This window comes from Pan paniscus, chromosome X (assembly GCF_029289425.2).
Source record: "Pan paniscus chromosome X, NHGRI_mPanPan1-v2.0_pri, whole genome shotgun sequence".
Lineage (NCBI taxonomy): Eukaryota > Metazoa > Chordata > Mammalia > Primates > Hominidae > Pan > Pan paniscus.
In genome coordinates, this window is record NC_073272.2 from 26,618,233 (window position 1) to 26,636,558 (window position 18,326).

Sequence of the window (18,326 nt, forward strand, 5' to 3'; positions counted from 1 at the left end):
TAGTGTATATCTGTGCAAGAAGGGTTTTATTTTAAGGCTTAGAACTTTTTTGTTCCCTCTTTTAGGCATTGACAAAGGATCCCCAGGATTACCCTGATAAAAAAAGCCTACCTCATGTACATGTTGCCCTCTGGATAAATTCTCAAGGAGGCAGAAAGGTGAAAGCTGGAGATACTGTGTCATATGTCATCTGTCAGGTAAACTATTGACATTCGTAAGACTCTGACACCTCTTAAGAACTGAAAGTAAAATCCAAATTACCACAGTGTCTTATTTAGCATTCTCCCCAATAATTGATGTTGTAAAGTCTGGTTAGTTTCATAGCATTTAAAAAACATTAGAGGTGTGGCATATGTCATTAGGATTTTCATAAAACATTTATGACAGATTTGTAACAGTAGCTACTCTTTTAACCCTAAATTAACTTTAATGCAAATGTAAGTTTCGCCATATGTTCAGCAGTAGTCCTCATTTATCTCTTTCCTTTTGCAGCAGTTCCCATTATAAATATCAGTGGAATAATAAAAGAATAAATGCCATTTTTCCCCTAGCAAATGTCCAAATAATTGTGTGAAAAAATATGAACTACATGATTATACGGAGAAGTTGAGAGATCCTATGAACATACCCTATGAGGAAACCACACAATTCAACCAGTTTTTTTTTTTTTCTTCCTTCAAGTGGAGAGGGCCCACCTCCTTACCCTTCCTTCTCCGTTTCACAAGGTACCTCTAGGCCTTCTGGAACACAGTTTTAAGCCACTACCAGTTCTTTTGATAATAGCATGCCTATAATGGGTGAGGAGAGAGAGTAAGAGAGAAGAGCAGTTTTTTGACTTTCGAAGCCCTTAACTATTTTAACAAAGGAGAGGTCTCATCCCTTCTATCTGTAAAGATAAGTCAGGGTCATAGCATTTATCCAAATTCTTTCAAATTACAATGGTATAGACTACTTACCATAAGGTATAATTTATCTGAATAAAACTTTTTTAAAGAAATTAAGTTTTATCCTAATTGTTATTGCATTGTGTTGTTACAGTAAAAAAATTTTTTACATAAACCTAAAAAGTAATTGCAATATGATTGATATTTGTCAAACCACAATCAATGTGTTTTTAAATCAGAGTCTTTTGAAAATTTAAAAGTAGTCTGCTGATACCTGCTATATGCTGTGGATGTACATAACAAATGATTTAAGTACATGGACAGGAATCAGCACTTGACTCTGTCTCCCCCCTAGGGTTACCCTTGATTAAGAACTGTTACAGAAAGCCAATTCCTGCAGGAAAATATTTCCATAAATGTCTGACTCGCTCAAGCCTTTAATGTGCTTTGCATATTGCCTCTGACAAGTCTCATCTCAAAAAAACAATTTTCATATTATGCAAATAAAGATTTTGGTAAATAGGCTAGGTTTTTTTTTTCACTTATTTCTTCGCATACATGGAAAAGCTCTTAGATTGGTAATGAGAAGAACAGATGGCAGCATACAACTTTGAAAAATTATATAGGTTCAGTGAAATAGCATTAATAATGAAATCAAGCCACAATTGTGTTTTGGCTAAACCTGCAATGAAGATGTGTGGTAACTTATAAAATAGGATGATCATTGTATTTAAAAGTCTGTTTTGTGTCCCTTGATGTCTGAATGTTAGGTGTTAAGGTTCCTTTTTCGCAGGTCTTATTGATATGCATAGGCTCAAAATGCTGTTGCTAATGTAGTACAGTACATCCAATTTTATGTATTTTTAGCAATTTCCATCCACTGGTATGTGCCTTATTTGCTTTTTAAAAGTATGATTCATATTTCTTTTTATTAACTTATTCTCCTTAACATATCCCAAGAAAACCTATAGGACTTTAATTTGCCTTTGTACCCTACCCATGGGACATGCTCCCTTTCAACCTGTTTGCTAGCCAAATCTGCCTAAATTTTTTGCTTTTAAGCACTCAAATTATTCTGTTTCATAATGCAGCCATATTTTTAGAATATGCTTTTGAAAATGTATCATGACACTTTTTTTTTTTTTTTGAGATGGAGTCTTGCTCTGTTGCCCAGGCTGGAGTGCCGTGGCGCCATCTAAGCTCACTGCAACCTCCACCTCCTGGGTTCAAGCGATTCTCCTGCCTCAGCCTTCTGAGTAGCTGGGATTACAGGCACGCGCCACCATGCCCAGCTAATTTTTTTGTATTTTTAGTAGAAATGGGATTTCATCATGTTGACCAATCTGGTCTCAAACTCCTGACCTCACGTGATCCTCCTGCCTCAGTCTCCCAAAGTGCTGGGATTACAGGCGTGAGCCACTGCTCCTGGCCCATCATGACACATTTTTAAGAGGACTGTTTGCTGCCTTAAGCAAGGGTGTCCTCCAAGAATAGCCTATATCCTAAACAGGTTTTGTTTTGTTTTGTTTAAAATTTACGTTTAGGAAATAGTACCCTACTGATAACTTATTCAGATGGGTTCAGAGAGTAATGTTTTTGGTATGTAATTTATATTGTAGGTTGTTAACGCATTAAACCTATGTGAATTATTTGCTCAGATCTTAAATCAACTTCCATTTGTTGGCTAGGTTTTAAATCCATAACTATTTAACTTTCATTAGACATAATTTCCATAAGGCATGCCTTTAACATAATTATTTTAAGGGGCCCACTTGTCTCCAGTTTAAAATATTTTCCCATTAGTTTCCTACTAACGATGACTACCTAGTTTTGTATGAATCGACTGCACCTGGTTGTCTCTCTGAAGTATGTACTTTGTGAAGTTCACAAATTACTACATGGGCACTTGAAGAAGACCAGCGTTGCTTCTTAATCTGTTCTTAAAGATGTATGCCACGTATTCTTGCACATACCATGGGGCCCTGCTCAGGTTTGAGAATGAAATCTTTGAAGGTTATTATTATTTTTTTTTAATTTTGAGACAGGGTCTCGCTCTGTCACTCAGGCAAGAGTGCAGTGGCATGACCACAGCTCACTGCAGCCTTTATCTCCCAGGCTCAAGTGATCCTCCCACTTTAGCCTCCTGAGTAGCTGGGACCACAGATGCATGCCTCCATGCCTGGCTAACTTTTTTTTTTTTTTTTTTTTTGGTCAAAAAAAAAATGGGGGTCTCACTATGTCACCCAAGCTGGTGTTGAACTCCTGGGCTCAAGTGATCCTTCTGGCTCAGCCTCTCCAAGTACTGGGATTACAGGCATGAGCCACTGTGTCCAGCCGAAGGATGTATCTTAGGTCATAGCCTAAATGTTTTTCCAATACGACATAGCAAAACCTGTCATCTAACCAAGTCTTTTGAATTTAGCCATGTTCGAGCTTAGATTTTTAAAATACCCTAAGAAATATGTTTGTGTCACTTTTTGTTAAAACTAGTCTTTTGTGTGAATATTTAGAATAAAAACGTTTTAAACTGAAAGCATGCTCAGAAAGTTTTCAACTGCTTTTTTGAAAACCATGCTTTACTAGGAGAACTTCTACTGAAATATTAGAAAGTAACTCTAATATTTTTAAAGGCAGGTGCCTTTAAAAAATATTTTACATGTATAAATTCTATTTTAATTCACCATTAAAAATTGTTAAACTCAACATTGCTGTAATCTTAAGGGTAGCCCAATTTTTCATAATTCCGTAAATTGTTCAGATTTTATGTGTTTGGTAAAAGGCAGTCTAAATACAATTGAGTTGTGTGAAAAGACACTGCCGGAGGATTTTTTCACGTGGTTTTTATCATTGGTTGTCACCTTATTATCATCTTAACAATTCAAGCTTCTGAAAGAGGAAGAATTAAACTTGATTAATTATGCCTAATTCCTTTTACTATGTTGTAAACTCCTGACAAATAATAATAAGTCTTTTAATCTGAGTTTGCTTCCTTTTTAGGTATTTCATTTTGTCTTAGAACAGGTAGAACCTAGTTGATAAACAGGCCCAGGTTGTTTTCATAAGGAGCCTAGCCAGAAAAAGAGGCCCCTGCCTCTGGTCTCTGGTAAAGACAGTGGTGTGTGGAAGGTTGCCTCTGCTTTGGGCTGGGTGCTGAGCTGGAAAGGGACTGATTGTAGCAGGAATGAAAGAATAGGATTCACATTATAATCAGTTCTGCTGAGCAGCTGAGCACTGTGAATAGTTATAATTTACTAGTTTGAATATTAAATTCTGTTTCAGATGAGAGGAAGAGTGAGTGAGTTGTTGGATGTTGATCCAGTAGAGATAACTTTTTGGTTCAGAGATGATGGTGACATCATTCACAAGGCTGGATATGGGCCAATTATATAGAATTTCACAGCTTTTATTTTTATAGAGTAAAAGAAAAAACCCTTGAAAAGAGGCTTTCTGACCCATCTTCCTTTTCTTGAGGAGGAACCAGGTAAATGGTACAAAATGACATGCCCTTCATTCCAGTGGCCAGATATTTGGCTTTTAGAGCCCTGCCACTCTGCTAGGACACTACGTCATTTTTACTTCTACTTACTGTATCTTGCATATAAATTACTACTCTATAGATTTCATTTCCCCACTCTTTTCCACTTGTTCATTTGCTTCTCAGTGATACATGGCTCTCATAGAAAATATTACTCCCGGGATCTTTGAGTTACTTTGACTAGAATTCTTGCCTGAAGGGATCACATTAACATAATAAAAAAGACCATACACATGTTTTTAAATTATCACTCCTTAAAAAGCCTTTCTGGCTACACTAATTGTTACTAAGCCTTCTCAGTGTTTGGTGATATGGCAGGTGAAATTATTTAATCTAGTCATTGCTATCTTGTTGGTTTCAAGTTTTTGCAAAAAATAGAACACAACATATACTGGATTTATATTCTTGGACACTGGATGAGATCTCAAGATTGAGATGTTGTCCTTGATTTTCCTACTCAAAATGTTCAACAATAGGTCAAAAAGAGGTCTTGATGTTTAGAAGTAGATACATAAAATTTAAATTGTTGCCTCTCTGTTTGACCAAGCAAGTGTCTGTGATTGAGTTGCTCACAACTTTACCTGTGTCTTCTTTTTACGTGTCTTTTTATCATATCTTCTTTTAGGATGGATCAAACCTCACTGCAAGTCAGAGGGCCTATGCGCCTGAGCAGCTGCAGAAACAGGATAATCTAACCATTGACACCCAGTACTACCTGGCCCAGCAGATCCACCCAGTCGTGGCTCGGATCTGTGAACCAATAGACGGAATTGATGCTGTCCTCATTGCAACGTGGTTGGGTAAGTGTCCCAAGCTCACATAGAACCTCACATGGTAACAGGGGCACATGTAGTCTTCCTTGTCTCTTGAGATCTCTGCTTATGGGCATGGTATTGTGTCTGGCACTTCTTTGTTTATAGTTTAGAATGTATTTTTGTGGTTGTTTGGTACTGTCTCCACTCATAGACTATGAGCTCCACATACTTGCTACTGTAACCACATGCCTGCTTCATAGTTGATACTCACTGAATACTGAGGGAAGAGAGGGAAGGCAAAAGAAAGGGTAAAGTGAAGATTTCAGGTGCCGTTACAGTCACCGAGTTTACATTGTTATAGCTTTAATTAGCGTACCTCCATTTATAAGGAGATTGATGCTATCTTGCTTATTGGTTCATCTTGTCTCTGTCGCTGAAGGTATTTTCATGTCAAGTGAGAAAACATGGCTTTTTAACATGAAATTTTTAATTTTTAATATTCAATTCATTGTGAGAATCCTACTCTATAAGTTATTCTAAAACTGGACCCACTGTTATCCTCTAGGAATTGGCTGATTTCTAAGTTATCATCATCCCAGGAGGTACCAGCCAACCCTGAGACCTCAGTATTACTTTGGCTTTTTGCTGTGTCACCAGATTGTCTCCGTTGCTGTGTCATTATTACTTTTGTTATCTTTTGCTTAGAAATGTATTTCATAACCAGCCCTGATTTCACTTTTAGATGACCAAGTACATAAAGAGTTACATTGCTTTTAAGACCTTTCCTCTCTCTTCTGTGGTAAGCAAAGATGAGTGTTTTCAGAGTACTGCCTAATGTCCTGAGATGGCTCCTCACTATTTGTAAGTCAAGCCCAGGTGCCACTGGCATCTCACAAACTCTTAACTTTGGCAATTATAGACTTAACTTTCCAGCTCCCACCTATGTATCCAGCCTTATTTCTTATTCAGTCTACGCAATGTCTCCCAAATATGGCACTGCCCATTCTGTCCCTGCTTCATGGAAGATTCTCCCCCTCTTTTTACTAAAACATCTAGCTTTAGCCATGGGCTTTGACAGCATAGGGACCCGGGTTTCAGTGCTGGTTCTGCTATTCACAAGCTTCTGAACCTTGGTCTACACCTTAGCTCCTTGAGTCATGGAATAGAGTTACTCTGAGGGAGAAATAAGATGATATGTGTGAGATGTTCAGCACAAGGTCTCGGGCAAAGGAAGGGCTCCGTGAGTGGTAGCCACCTCCCACCCTTCTTTTAGGCGTCAGTAGAAATATGTTCATACTCCTTCAGTCTGTAAGATTTGTATATACTTAGTGCTCAACTACGTTTGTAGAATGAGACTGGATTTTCCATCGGTGAATTATCAAGTCACATATTTTCTGTCCTGCACCTGTTCAGTATGTTTCTGAGCTCCTCCCTGCTACCCCCATCGTCACTACCCCGTCAATGTTTACTCTGGAAGTGGAAGCTCATTTTTAACATTTGCCTAAGCAAATATTAGGAAGATAAAATTCTACCACCAAAATTATCATATGTATTCTCCAAGATGAGTTGTATTTGATGATGTTTATAAATCCTCAGCTGGGAAGAGAGGACTGTAAAAGCAAGGTATTTTTTAGCTTCACTTTTTTCTCTGCTATACATTGAGCGTTTGCTCTGTTGGATACAGTGATAAGTACTTTGCATTTGTTATCTCATTCAGTCCTTGTGACAACCTCACAAAGGTATGTTGTATTAGCTCCATTTTACAGAGGAAGAAGCCAAGGTTTAGAGAGGTAACTATCTTGGTCTTGGCACATAGGTAGTAGGTAGCCGGCTGTGATTCCAAAGGTTGTGATCTTAACTACTGTGCTAAACTTGATTGCCTGTTCTTAGCTCTAAAAGGCTATGAAAGATGTTTTCAACCAGGAGCAGGGTGTCATAGATGTATAAGCAAGGGGGGCTTCATGTTTTTCTTGCTCCCTCTATTTCTCACTGTACCCACCCCGCTCTCCACTGAAAACCTCTGAGTAAAACCATTTTTTAAAGAGTAGATCTCCCAGTTTTTCCATTTGTGTCTTCAAAAACCTGGTGTAAAACTGTTGCCCTTTTCTTCTTTGGTTTTGAATTTTTTGGTGACCCAGCACTGAGAGGAGGTAGATGGAACAAGCCTTGTCTCATGAATGACATTTAAGATAAGGACTTGCGTAGCCTTGTATGTCAGCAAAAGAGCTGAGCAATAAAGGGTGATGGAGCCTGCTTGGGTGGATTGGCCTGATGCCTGCCTGGATGTGTCAAGGCCAGACATACTAAGAGGGACCAGACTGATTTTTGTTAGTTCCAGAAGTCATAGTTAAGATGATTTTTGTTTATAAATTGAACAGTAGCAGATTTTGACTTGACAGATACTTTATTATAACTGCAGCTGCTGTATCATAGGCTGCCTTATGAATTCAGTTTTCACAAATTATTTTCAAAGCCAGTAGTAGACAAGTGGGTCCCATCTTCAGAAGTTTCATGTTTTATCTCATTATTGACCAATCTCAATCTACACAGAGAACCCTCCAGACTTGCACACGGTCCCACCCATATACCCATCACTCCTGCCTCACAACCTGAAAATTCTCTAGGTGCAGCCATGGCTGTGTGGACACTCTTCCGGGCAGTCCCTTCTTGGTGCCATGTAGCCAAGTCAAGCTGATGGGAGGGAATGTATCCTCGGCCTTGAGGGATCTGCAACTGCTCCTCACTTTTGGCTACTTTTTCTCATTTTTTTTCTTCTGCCACTTCACAGTGGTTTTTATATCTCGGATGTGTGAAGTTGTCATCATTGTGTAGTCCTCCTCTCCTGCTTGTCCTCTTCTCTCATCCTACCCTGTGCCTGCACCAGCAGTATATACACAGCCATCTATATTAGTAACAAATCTTGTAGTCCTTTCCTTCTGCCCCCTTCCAGGAGTTTCAGCATTAATGAAGTGTAGGCCCACAAGTCCCCATCATCATGAAGATCTGTAGAAAACATTGAAGCTCACCAGGCAGATCTCTGCAGGCATTAGCCTCCTGCTCTATTCAGGAGCTGAATTTCTTATCTGCACCCTTTATTCCTCTACCCCAAATAAAAAATTAGGGTGGCTATTCAGTAGGGGCTTCGAGGCCCCTGTTATCAGTTCTACTGTAGCCTGTGGTTTTAGGAGGAGGGAGGGAGATGGGGAAGTGGTGGCAAAGTAAGAGAAGTGTTAGGGGGTACGTGGTTTCTAAGAGTAATTTTATGTAGGCATAAAATTACTGTAATTTGTTTTTAAAATTCTAAATCTGTTTTCTTTATATAAAAAAACTGCAGCTAGTGAACTGACACCGTTAAATAAGTTGAAGTATACAAATGTATACATAAAATACAAGCCCTCCAACTGCCTAATCACAGACATAAAATAATTCTCTTGCTTTTAATGTAGTTTTTATCTTTGATTAATGAAATGTATTGTAGTATTGAAACTTTAGTGAAGTTTGATACTTTGTCCTTTTAGTTAGTACAAAGAAATCAGGAATAATGGCATAATTTCATTTAGGAAAATTATTAAGCTCATGATTTTTTATTTTTAAGACTCTTTTGTGGAGAGCAAGTATATTTTTCAACTAGTTTTTTCTTTATCTATTGCTTTTATACTACTTTCCTTGAAATGAAAGGCAAGCATCAAGTGTTGGTTTATCCTATGGCTTCACTTTGGAAATTCTCTATTTCTCCCCATCAAGATACCTCCTGAAGTCTGTCTGGTGGCATGTTGCATGGCCAGGTGTTCCGTATGGGGAGACCATTTTAGTGAAAGGGAGAGAGGATAGCCTATTAAATGAGTGAATGAATAAGGCTCTTGAATTGAAAGAGAATAATTTGTTCTAATAACTAATGGTCCTCATTATCCCACAGTAAAATATGTATCATTTTTCTGAAACCCATGCAAGATTATTGCTATTGGGCTTAAATAAAGCAAAATTTTACTCTTTTCCATCTGTGAATAGGAAAAAATATAGTATTACTCTTCTTATACAATAGCCCTATGGGAAACATGGCCACTAAAACTTGAAACTCTTAGCTTTTGTTCTCTAGACTATAGATTTTTCTCTCTCTCATTCTATTGAAAGCTCTCCCGTATTCTGTGGATGAAATATTCACAGTATGCTCAAACATCCAAATAGTCTTCCATACCTAGCCAACTAGGCCAGTGATGAGAATAGTCTAAAGTTCATTTTTGAATTTCATCTTTGAATAAATTTATGTTTTATGTATAACGGTACTTAGAATTATATGTAATATCTCTCCTCCAATGAGCAATGATTTGTACAGTAGTTATAAAGAACCTTTCTTCAGGGTCAGTGATAAAATTTCAGGCATTTGGCTATCTGGGCAGTTTTCTCATTGGTCCTGAGAAATTATTGAGGTTTGAAGAACATGAGAATTTAGAATTTAATCTCTGAAAATACTGCTTAAAAGAAGACAGAACACACTTAACCCAGTGTGTTCTGAGTTAAATTGGAAAGCAAAAATTTCCTTTTAAAAAAATGATGCATACCACTCATATCACAGAGGTTAGTTTTTGTCAGTAGACAGGGTTCAGTAATATCATCTAAGAAATAAGTGCGACAGTGGGTGAAACAGGGCCAAGCGATGTTTGGGGGTGCTTTTGACAGATCCAGGGAGATCCACCTACAAAAGAGAGAGTAAAGTACAGATGGGTAGGGGTAGAATGATGCCGCCAGTGAGTACTTCAGGTATTACTTTGTCAATAAAGAATTTTGCCTTTTTTCATTATTAAGCTCTTATAAAAATAAAACATGACCATTTCCAAACTGTAAATATTTTCTTTTTCTGTCTTTCTTTTTATTTTTTTATTTTTTTTGAGAAAGAGTCTTACTCTGTCACCCAGGCTGGAGTGCAGTGGCGCTATCTCGGCTCACTGCAACCTCTGCCTCTCAGGTTCAAGTGATTCTCCTGCCTCAGCCTCCTGAGTAGCTGGGTTTACAGGTGGGCGCCACCACACCTGGCTAATTTTTGTATTTTTAGTAGAGACGGGGTTTCACCATGTTGGCCAGGCTGGTCTCAAACTCCTGACCTCAGGTGATCCGCCTGCCTCGGCCTCCCAGAGTGCTGCGATTATAGGCATGAGCCACTGCTCCTGGCCCCAAACTGTAAATATTTTCTATAACATAATTAATAGTAAAATTAAAAAATGTTATACCAAATGCATTGCAGAATGTTAAAGGAAATCGTATCAGCTGATAAGAGCATCTCTTACAAGATGGAGTGCCATTCCAAGCATATCATCCAGTGGCTCATGCTCCCAGTCTAGTCTACTTTTGTATTCAATATTAATTGAAGACCTGCTGTGCCTAGCACCATAATAGGCACTGTGAAGGATACAAAGTTGGACCCTTTATTCAAATTACAGCCCAGTCATTTCGCTGATTTCACTGTTGTGGGCAAGTCTAGTGGGCAACACAGTGTATGTCCCAAAAAAGGTGAAATAAAGGGTTATCAAATTTCAAAGGAAGCAGAAACCACTCCTAGCTGGGCCCACCACGGAAGAGTTTATAAAAGTAGAGGCATTTTGAGGCATTGCTGGAATGGGCTGTGGAGAGGCTAGTGTGAAGTTGGGAATGGTTGCCCACCCTACTGCTTACCAATTCTTCTAGCCTGATGAACTGCAGGGGTAACCTGTGTTATCTCAGCCACCCCCAAAGCACTTTAGGGAATTCAAAGAGAGCCTCTTTAAGGGTTTCAGTTGAACGGTCCTGCATCTCAGTCTCAACAAAGTGAGCACACAGTGGGTTGCTTCTGTGTCGCTAGCCCACAATAGAGGGCCAGTAGTGACACTGCTCATCTCACATAAGCAGTGAGACCTTTGAGAACTTTGAACCAAACCAGAGCATGTTTAGAATAATTGCTTTGGAACTTTTGTATGAGTTATGTAACAACTCTGGCTTTGTAACACTTAGAGGTTTTAAAGGAAAATTACGGATTTCTCAAATTATTTAAATTAGATCAATTTTTTAAAAAGATAAAATTGTTTTAATTAAGTACACCAAAGTGATATTTATCAAGATCATGTAGCTTATAGAAAAATGGATAAGACCTAAAAATGGGTAAGGATAAAAAAAGCTGAATACTATACAGCATTGTACACATACACGTACACTGTATTATATATGTGTATGAATAAAATAGAAAAGGGTTAAGGTGATGAATTATAGGTTCCCCCTTTGCTGACAAAATATTAATACTGTTATTTTATTATTAATAAGACAGTTTTTTCCAAAACCAGAAGTAAAACAATGGTTAAGCAATTACTAACTCACCTTCATTTATTTATTTATTTCAGATGGTTTTGGGGGAACGGTTAGTGTTTGGTTATTACATGAATAAGTTCTTTAGTGGTGATTTTTGAGATTTTGGTGCGCCCAAAGCAGTGTACACTCTACCCACTGTGCAGTCTTTTATTTCTCACCCCCATCCCACCTTTCCCCCCAAGTCCTCAGAGTCCATTGTGTCATTCTTTTGCCTTTGTGTCATCATAGCTTAGCTCCCACTTATGAGTGAGAGCATACCATGTTTGGTTTTCCATTCCTAAGTTATTTCACTTAGAATAATGGTCTTCATTTTCATCCAGATTGCTGTGAATGTCATATTTTTTTTTATGGCTGAGCAGTATTCCATGGTGTATATATATGCCACAGTTTCTTTATCCACTCATTGTTGGGCATTTGGGCTGGTTCCATATTTTTGCAGTTGAGAATTGTGCTGCTATAAACATGCACTTGCAAGTATCTTTTTGGTATAATGACTTCTTTTTCTCTGGGTAGATACCCACTAGTGGGATTTCTGGATCAAATGGTAATTCTACTTCTAGTTCTTTAAGGAATCTCCACACTGTTTTCCATAATGGTTGTACTAGTTTACATTCCCACCAGCAATGTAAAAGTGTTCCCTTTTTACCACATCCATACCAACATCTATTTTTTTTTAATTTTTTGATTATGGCCATTCTTGCAGGACTAACTCACCTTTTAGAAGGTGGGTGGTTAGGGACCTTGAGCCTAGCTGTTTTTCCCCAGCATCTACCAACATAGCTGGAAGAGAAGTAGGCTGTGTTATAAGACAAGCAATCTTTGGACTATTATTTGTGTTATTTTATATTCCAAATATATTTCCAGCACAGAGTTACCATCTTTTCTCAGGTTTAAAAACAGGAAAGGAAGGCCAGGTACCGTGCGTGGCTCACGCCTGTAATCCCAACACTTTGGGAGGCAGGAGGATGGCTTGAGTCTAGGAGTTCAAGACCAGCCTGGGCAACATAGCAAGACCTCATCTCTACAAAAAATACCAAAATTAGCTGGATATGGTGGTGCATGCCTGTAGTCCCAGCTACTCAGCTGACTGAGGTGGGAGGATCACTTAAGCCAGGGAGGTCGAGGCTGCAGTGAGCTAGGTCAAGGCTGCAGTGAGCTGTGATCGTTCCATTGCACTCCAGCCTGGGTGACAGAGCAAGACCCTGTCTCAGAAAGAAAAAAAAAAAGGAAGAAGACACTTGAAAAGCTTCCTGCCAAGAAATACACATCTCGTTAAGTTAAAATTTATATTTGTGTCTATTGTCAAGGGCATTAAAACCAATTGATTGAAGTCATGAGAATGCTGCTCATCAGGCTTTTTATTCTGTCAAGATTTTGAGAATTATCTTCTCCAGGAAAATAAAAATCTTGGGGATTCATTTAAACCAAAGGCTTGGCTATTATTTCTTCTAAAATACTCAGAAATTTTCCATTTATATTATGAAGAGGTGTATTGTTGGTGTGAAAGACAGTTTCGGTTGTCTGACGCTTATACAGTAAATTGTTTATCTTTAAATTGGATCTGTAGTATTTTAAAAACTTGTTGGGCTGGGCACGGTGGCTCACGCCTGTAATCCTAGCACTATGGGAGGCCAAGGCGGGTGGATTACTTGAGATCAGGAGTTCAAGACAAGCCTGGCCAACAGAACAGGGTGAAACCCCATTTCTACTAAAAATACAAAAGAATTAGCCAGGCGTGGTGGCGGGCACCTGTAATTCAGCTGCTCAGGAGGCTGAGGCAGGAGAATCTCTTGAACCTGGGAGGCGAGGTTGCAGTGAGCCGAGATTGCACCAGTGTCCTCCAGCCTGGGCAACAGAGCGAGACTCCGCCTCAAAACAAAGCAAACAAAAAAATACAACTTGTTATTATGGAAAAATGTATATATATATATGTAGTAGAGAATATAAAATTTTTTCTAGTATCACACATATTAAATTATAGGGTAAGATTAAACCCTCATATACTAATCACCCACCTTCAGTATTCTGCACTGGTGGCCAATCTTATTATTCCTCTTTCCCACCTTCCCCTATTATTTTGAAGCATATCCTAGATATTTATTTTGTGTGTTAATATTTCATTTTGCATTTCCTTTTTTTTTTTTTTAGAGACAAAGAGTCTCACTCTGTCACCCAGGCTGGAGTGCAGTGGTGCGATCTCGGATCACGACAACCTCTGCCTCCCAGGTTCAAGCGATTCTCCTGCCTTAGCCTCCTGAGTAGCTGGGATCGCAGGCATGCGCCACCACCCCCGGCTGATTTTGTTTTGTATTTTTAGTAGAGACGGGGTTTCACCGTGCTGGCCAGGCTGTTCTTGAACTCCTGACCTCAGGTGATTCTCCTGACCTCAGGTGATTCTCCTGCCTTGGCCTCCCAGAGTGCTGCGATTACAGGCGTGAGTCAGTGCGCCCGGCCCATTTTGCATTTCTGAAAGAAAAGATTCCCCTTTTCAGCATAACTACATTATTATCACATCACACCAAAAAACCTCACAATTCCTTCATTTCATCTAATTTCCAACAAGTGTTTATATTTCCCTGATTGCACTATGAATACACTTTTTTTAAAAAGCTCCTTGTTTGGATTGGAATCCAGTCAGGGTCAACTTGGTAGTTAATCTCTATTTTTTTTTTTCCTTTGTTGATCCTCCCAGTTTGTTAATTAAAGAAACTGGGCTTTTTGTCCTATAGAATTTTTCTCATTCTGGAGTTTACTGATCACATCCTGGTGGTATCTTTTAACATGTTCCTCTGTCTCCTATGTTTCCTATAAATAGTTAGATCTAAAGATGTGATTATATTTAGGCTCAATTTATTTTATTTTATATTTTCTAAAATATAAAATACACACTTCTTCCTAGGCAATGGGGTTTATGTCTATTTGAGTTTCAATGCATTTTGCAACAAATTCATAGATGTTTCATAAGAAATATTTAGAATGCAATTTTCTCACCTTTCCAAGTGTGAATTTTTCATAGTATAACATGCATACAGAAAAGTACACAAAACCTAACTAAACTGCTTGATAAATTTTCACAAGGTCATCATGCACTAGTGTAGTCATTACTGAGCTCAAGAAACAGTACATTACTACATTCCCAGAAGGCTCCTCATGTCTCCTAGAAATGATCCTCTACATACCTGGCATCTAATAACATAGATGAGGTGGATTTTTGGGGATATTACACAAATTGCGTCTTTGTTCTTTGTGTCTAGACTACTTTTACTGAATATTGTTTGTGAGATTCATCCATGTGGTTGTCCTTCCTTTCTGTAAATTCTGTATAATATTTCATTGTCTGAATATACCACACTGTATGGCTATCTACTGGAGGTACACCTATGAGTTGTTTCCACATTTGAGGTATTTTGAATAGTGCTGCTTTGAGAGTTGTTGTACAGGTCCTCTGTCAAATGTAAGCATGTATTTTTCTTGGGGATGTACTAAGGAGAATTGCTAGGCCATCAGGGACATGTATGTTTACTTTTAGTAGATTCTGCCAGTTTTCCAAAGCGGTTCTACTCGTTTACACTTCCTACTAGCAGTGTTTGGGTGCTCCACATTCTTACCAACACTTGGTAAGATAGTGTTTTCCATCTTCATTTTACATGGTGGCATAGAGTTGTGGTTTTAATTTGTATTTCTTTGATGACTAATGAAGTTGAACACCTTTTCACATGCTTCTTGGCCATTGGAGTATTTCCTTTCGTGAGGTGCCTGTTCAAGTCTTTGTCTGTTGTCCTGTTGGGTTTTCTTTTTCTTATTGATTTGCAGGCATTTCCTATGTGTTCTAATTACGAGTCTTTTGGAAGTATATATTACAGTTTGAGTATCCGTTATCTGAAATGCTTACGACCAGAAGTGTTTGGGATTTTTTCGGATTTTGTAATATTTGCATATAGATAATTAGCTATCTTAGAGATGAGACCCAAGCCTAAACATGAAGTTCATTTATGTTTTATATACATCTTATACACGTAGCCTGAAGGCAGTTTTATACAGTATTTTTAAAAATTTTGTGCCTGAAACAAAGTTTTGACTGCAACTCATCACATGAGGTCAGGTGTGGAATTTTTCACTCGTGGTATCATGTTGGCACTCAAAACGTTTCAAATTTTGGAGGATTTCAGATTTTTGGATTAGGGATGTTCAACCTACACAAACATCTTTTCCTATTTGGCATGCTTTTTAAGAGTATAATTCACATAATTTACCATAAAATGCTAAAATCTTGAGTATTATACAATCAGTTATCTAGGCACAGACACAGAACATTTTCATCACTCCAGAATGTTCCCTCGTGCCTCTTCCCAGTCAGCACCTCTGTTATAGTAGCAATCGCTCATCTGAAATCTATCAGTATAAGTTAGTTTTGCCTATTCAAGATTTTCGTATAAATGGTTTCCTACAGTATATACTCTTTTTGTGTGCAACTTCTTTCACTTAGCATGGTATTTTTGAGATTCATCTGTCTTGTTGCATGTAGCAGTATTCACTCTTTCATTGCTGAGTAGTATTAGCTGAGTAGTATTATGGTAGATTATACCAGTTTATCCATTCACTTGTTGATGGACATCTAGAGTGTTTCCATTTTTGGCTATTATGAATAAAGCTGCTATGAGCATTCTGTGGATGTAGCATTCACCATTTGAAAATTATTTTTTTCTTTAATCATACTAAATTTTCAGTTCGCATATTGTCCTCTAAGATGTCCAGATGTATGAAAGCCTGGACTCATGCAAAAGATAAATGGTTTACTTCCTCTAAGAAATTTTTACAAAAAAATTTCACTCAATGGGATTCTGTTAATTAGCTTCCCTCATAGATTAAATGATCCATATTACAAACAACTGCTTGTAAATACCAGTTACTCCCTTTACTCATTTGGAATTTCATTTATGTGGATTTTCCCTCTTCCCCACTTGCATGAACATATGTAAGGGTTTTACTGTAGTTATTTGCTGTTGCACTAATAGAGACCTTGTCTTTTGAAGGAAGGAAAGTATTTGATTAAATGTATCAGCCTCTCTAATAACAATATGTCTCAAGTTATGAACAGTTTAAAAACTCCTTGGGAGTGGGGGCAGGTGAACATTCTAAAAACAGGCATAATTTACAATGGTTAGAAAGTGCAATGGTAGAAAAATAATTTTGTGCTAAATGTCACACTGGGGGTGTGTGTGATAAGACTATGGTGACTTAAGTAAAGACAGTACTGCTAAACTCATACACCCTGATGCCTATGATGTTACTTTCTATAAATACTTCTTGAAACATGAGAGTTTTGATCCTGTTGCCAAAATAATGTGAGATCCTAGAAATTTTCTAATTATAAATGACAGTATTTTAATTTAATTCCACTGCCTCTTTTGTACCCTCAACCCCAGCACAAATGAGTCCATCACTACAAGCCACATAATTGAATTAAAGCATACATCATCTCAGCCTATTCTGGGGGGAAACCACGGCTGCTCTTCCTCCAGATAACTAGTTTTGCAAAGCCCAGGCAGGCTGCTTCTTCCTTCATTCTGTGCCTCACCAAAAGACTTAAGTCACCTGTCAAGAGCTAGCCTAAAAGAAATGGAAGTTACTTTTCTCAAATGGGGCATAAAGTTTGTTCCTTTAAGCCAGTTCAGAGAAAGCTTTCAGTAGAAGCAATAAGGAATTTGGGATTCAGTTTTGCATTTCTTGCTCAAAGACTAATGTACGCAGTGTAACATTAATTATACGGTGTAGATGCATGTAGGGCAAGTGCAGTAATAAAGATTTTGCTTTAATGTCATTTTTGACAGAAGTGTTTAATTTTGGAGTGACAACAATTAAAAATGGAATTATATGTAGCTGCTGTTTTGCACATTTTAAAATTCAGAATCTCTACCTGTAGGTGGCAGCACCAGATACTTGTTTCTTGTTTCACTCCAGACTTAATGAGTTTAGGGTATAAGCAGTAAAACTTTAAAGTCTACTGAAACTTCGAAATAAGCTGCTGTTACCAGTTTTGTGAGAATTTGGAAAACCTAATGTATGTGTTGACTAAGTTTGGGGCTTATTTAACCCTGGATTTTCACCTTTTCAAAAAAGATTCCAGCAGCAATGATCCTTACTTTTTTAACATGACATTGTATGTTTTCTTAAAATGATTTAATTTAGCCCTCTGTGGTTTGCCTGTTGAACTTATAACTGCTCTCCCAAGAAAATAACTTTTTAATGGCATTTTGGTATTTAAGTAACTTGTACAAGGATCATTATATACCTAATATTTTAAGCTCATTACAGTCTCTTCTCCCTTTATATTTTTACATTTTAGCATTGAACTATGACCAAGAGAGTATTGAGATTGAAGCTCCTTCCCCTGAAAAAAAAAAATCACCTTGGGAATAAATCTGAAGTAATTAGCTGAGCCAGTTGACTTTGTTACTGCCATGGGAAGATTGAGTGATTCGTAGAAATGGATATTTAGGGTAGACATTTAGAGTAGACATTTCACAGGGCCTGGTATTTTTTGCAAGTTGCAGCCAGTCGTTTGGGTGTTTCTCCATGAGTAAGTAACAAGATGGCCCACACCCACTTTTAGCTTACTCTGCAGGCAGGCTGTCCCGGGTCAGTGCTTGCAGGTTCATGCACTCAAGTGCACCAGGTGAGCCATGGCTTGTGGGGAGGGGTAGAGAGTAGCTCCTCTTGGTTCCTTTTCGTAGCCTGGCCAATTTTGTATATGTGCAAACCAGCATTGTTTTGTTCCTTTATTTTTGGACTGTGAAAGAAACTTGCCTTTTAGAAAAA

The 18,326-nt window shown here is 38.1% G+C and overlaps 1 protein-coding gene across 3 annotated transcripts in view; it reads left to right on the plus strand.

Annotated features, from left to right (window-relative positions):
• POLA1 (DNA polymerase alpha 1, catalytic subunit) overlaps nucleotides 1-18,326 on the plus strand; it is a 301,525-nt gene that overhangs the window by 126,022 nt on the left and 157,177 nt on the right. For all 3 annotated transcript variants that reach the window (XM_008972990.6, XM_055106901.2, XM_003819586.6), the window contains exons 31-32: nucleotides 66-197; nucleotides 5,045-5,219. In XM_008972990.6, coding sequence (XP_008971238.1) covers nucleotides 66-197; nucleotides 5,045-5,219 — 307 coding nt within the window. The remainder of the gene's footprint in view (nucleotides 1-65; nucleotides 198-5,044; nucleotides 5,220-18,326) is intronic.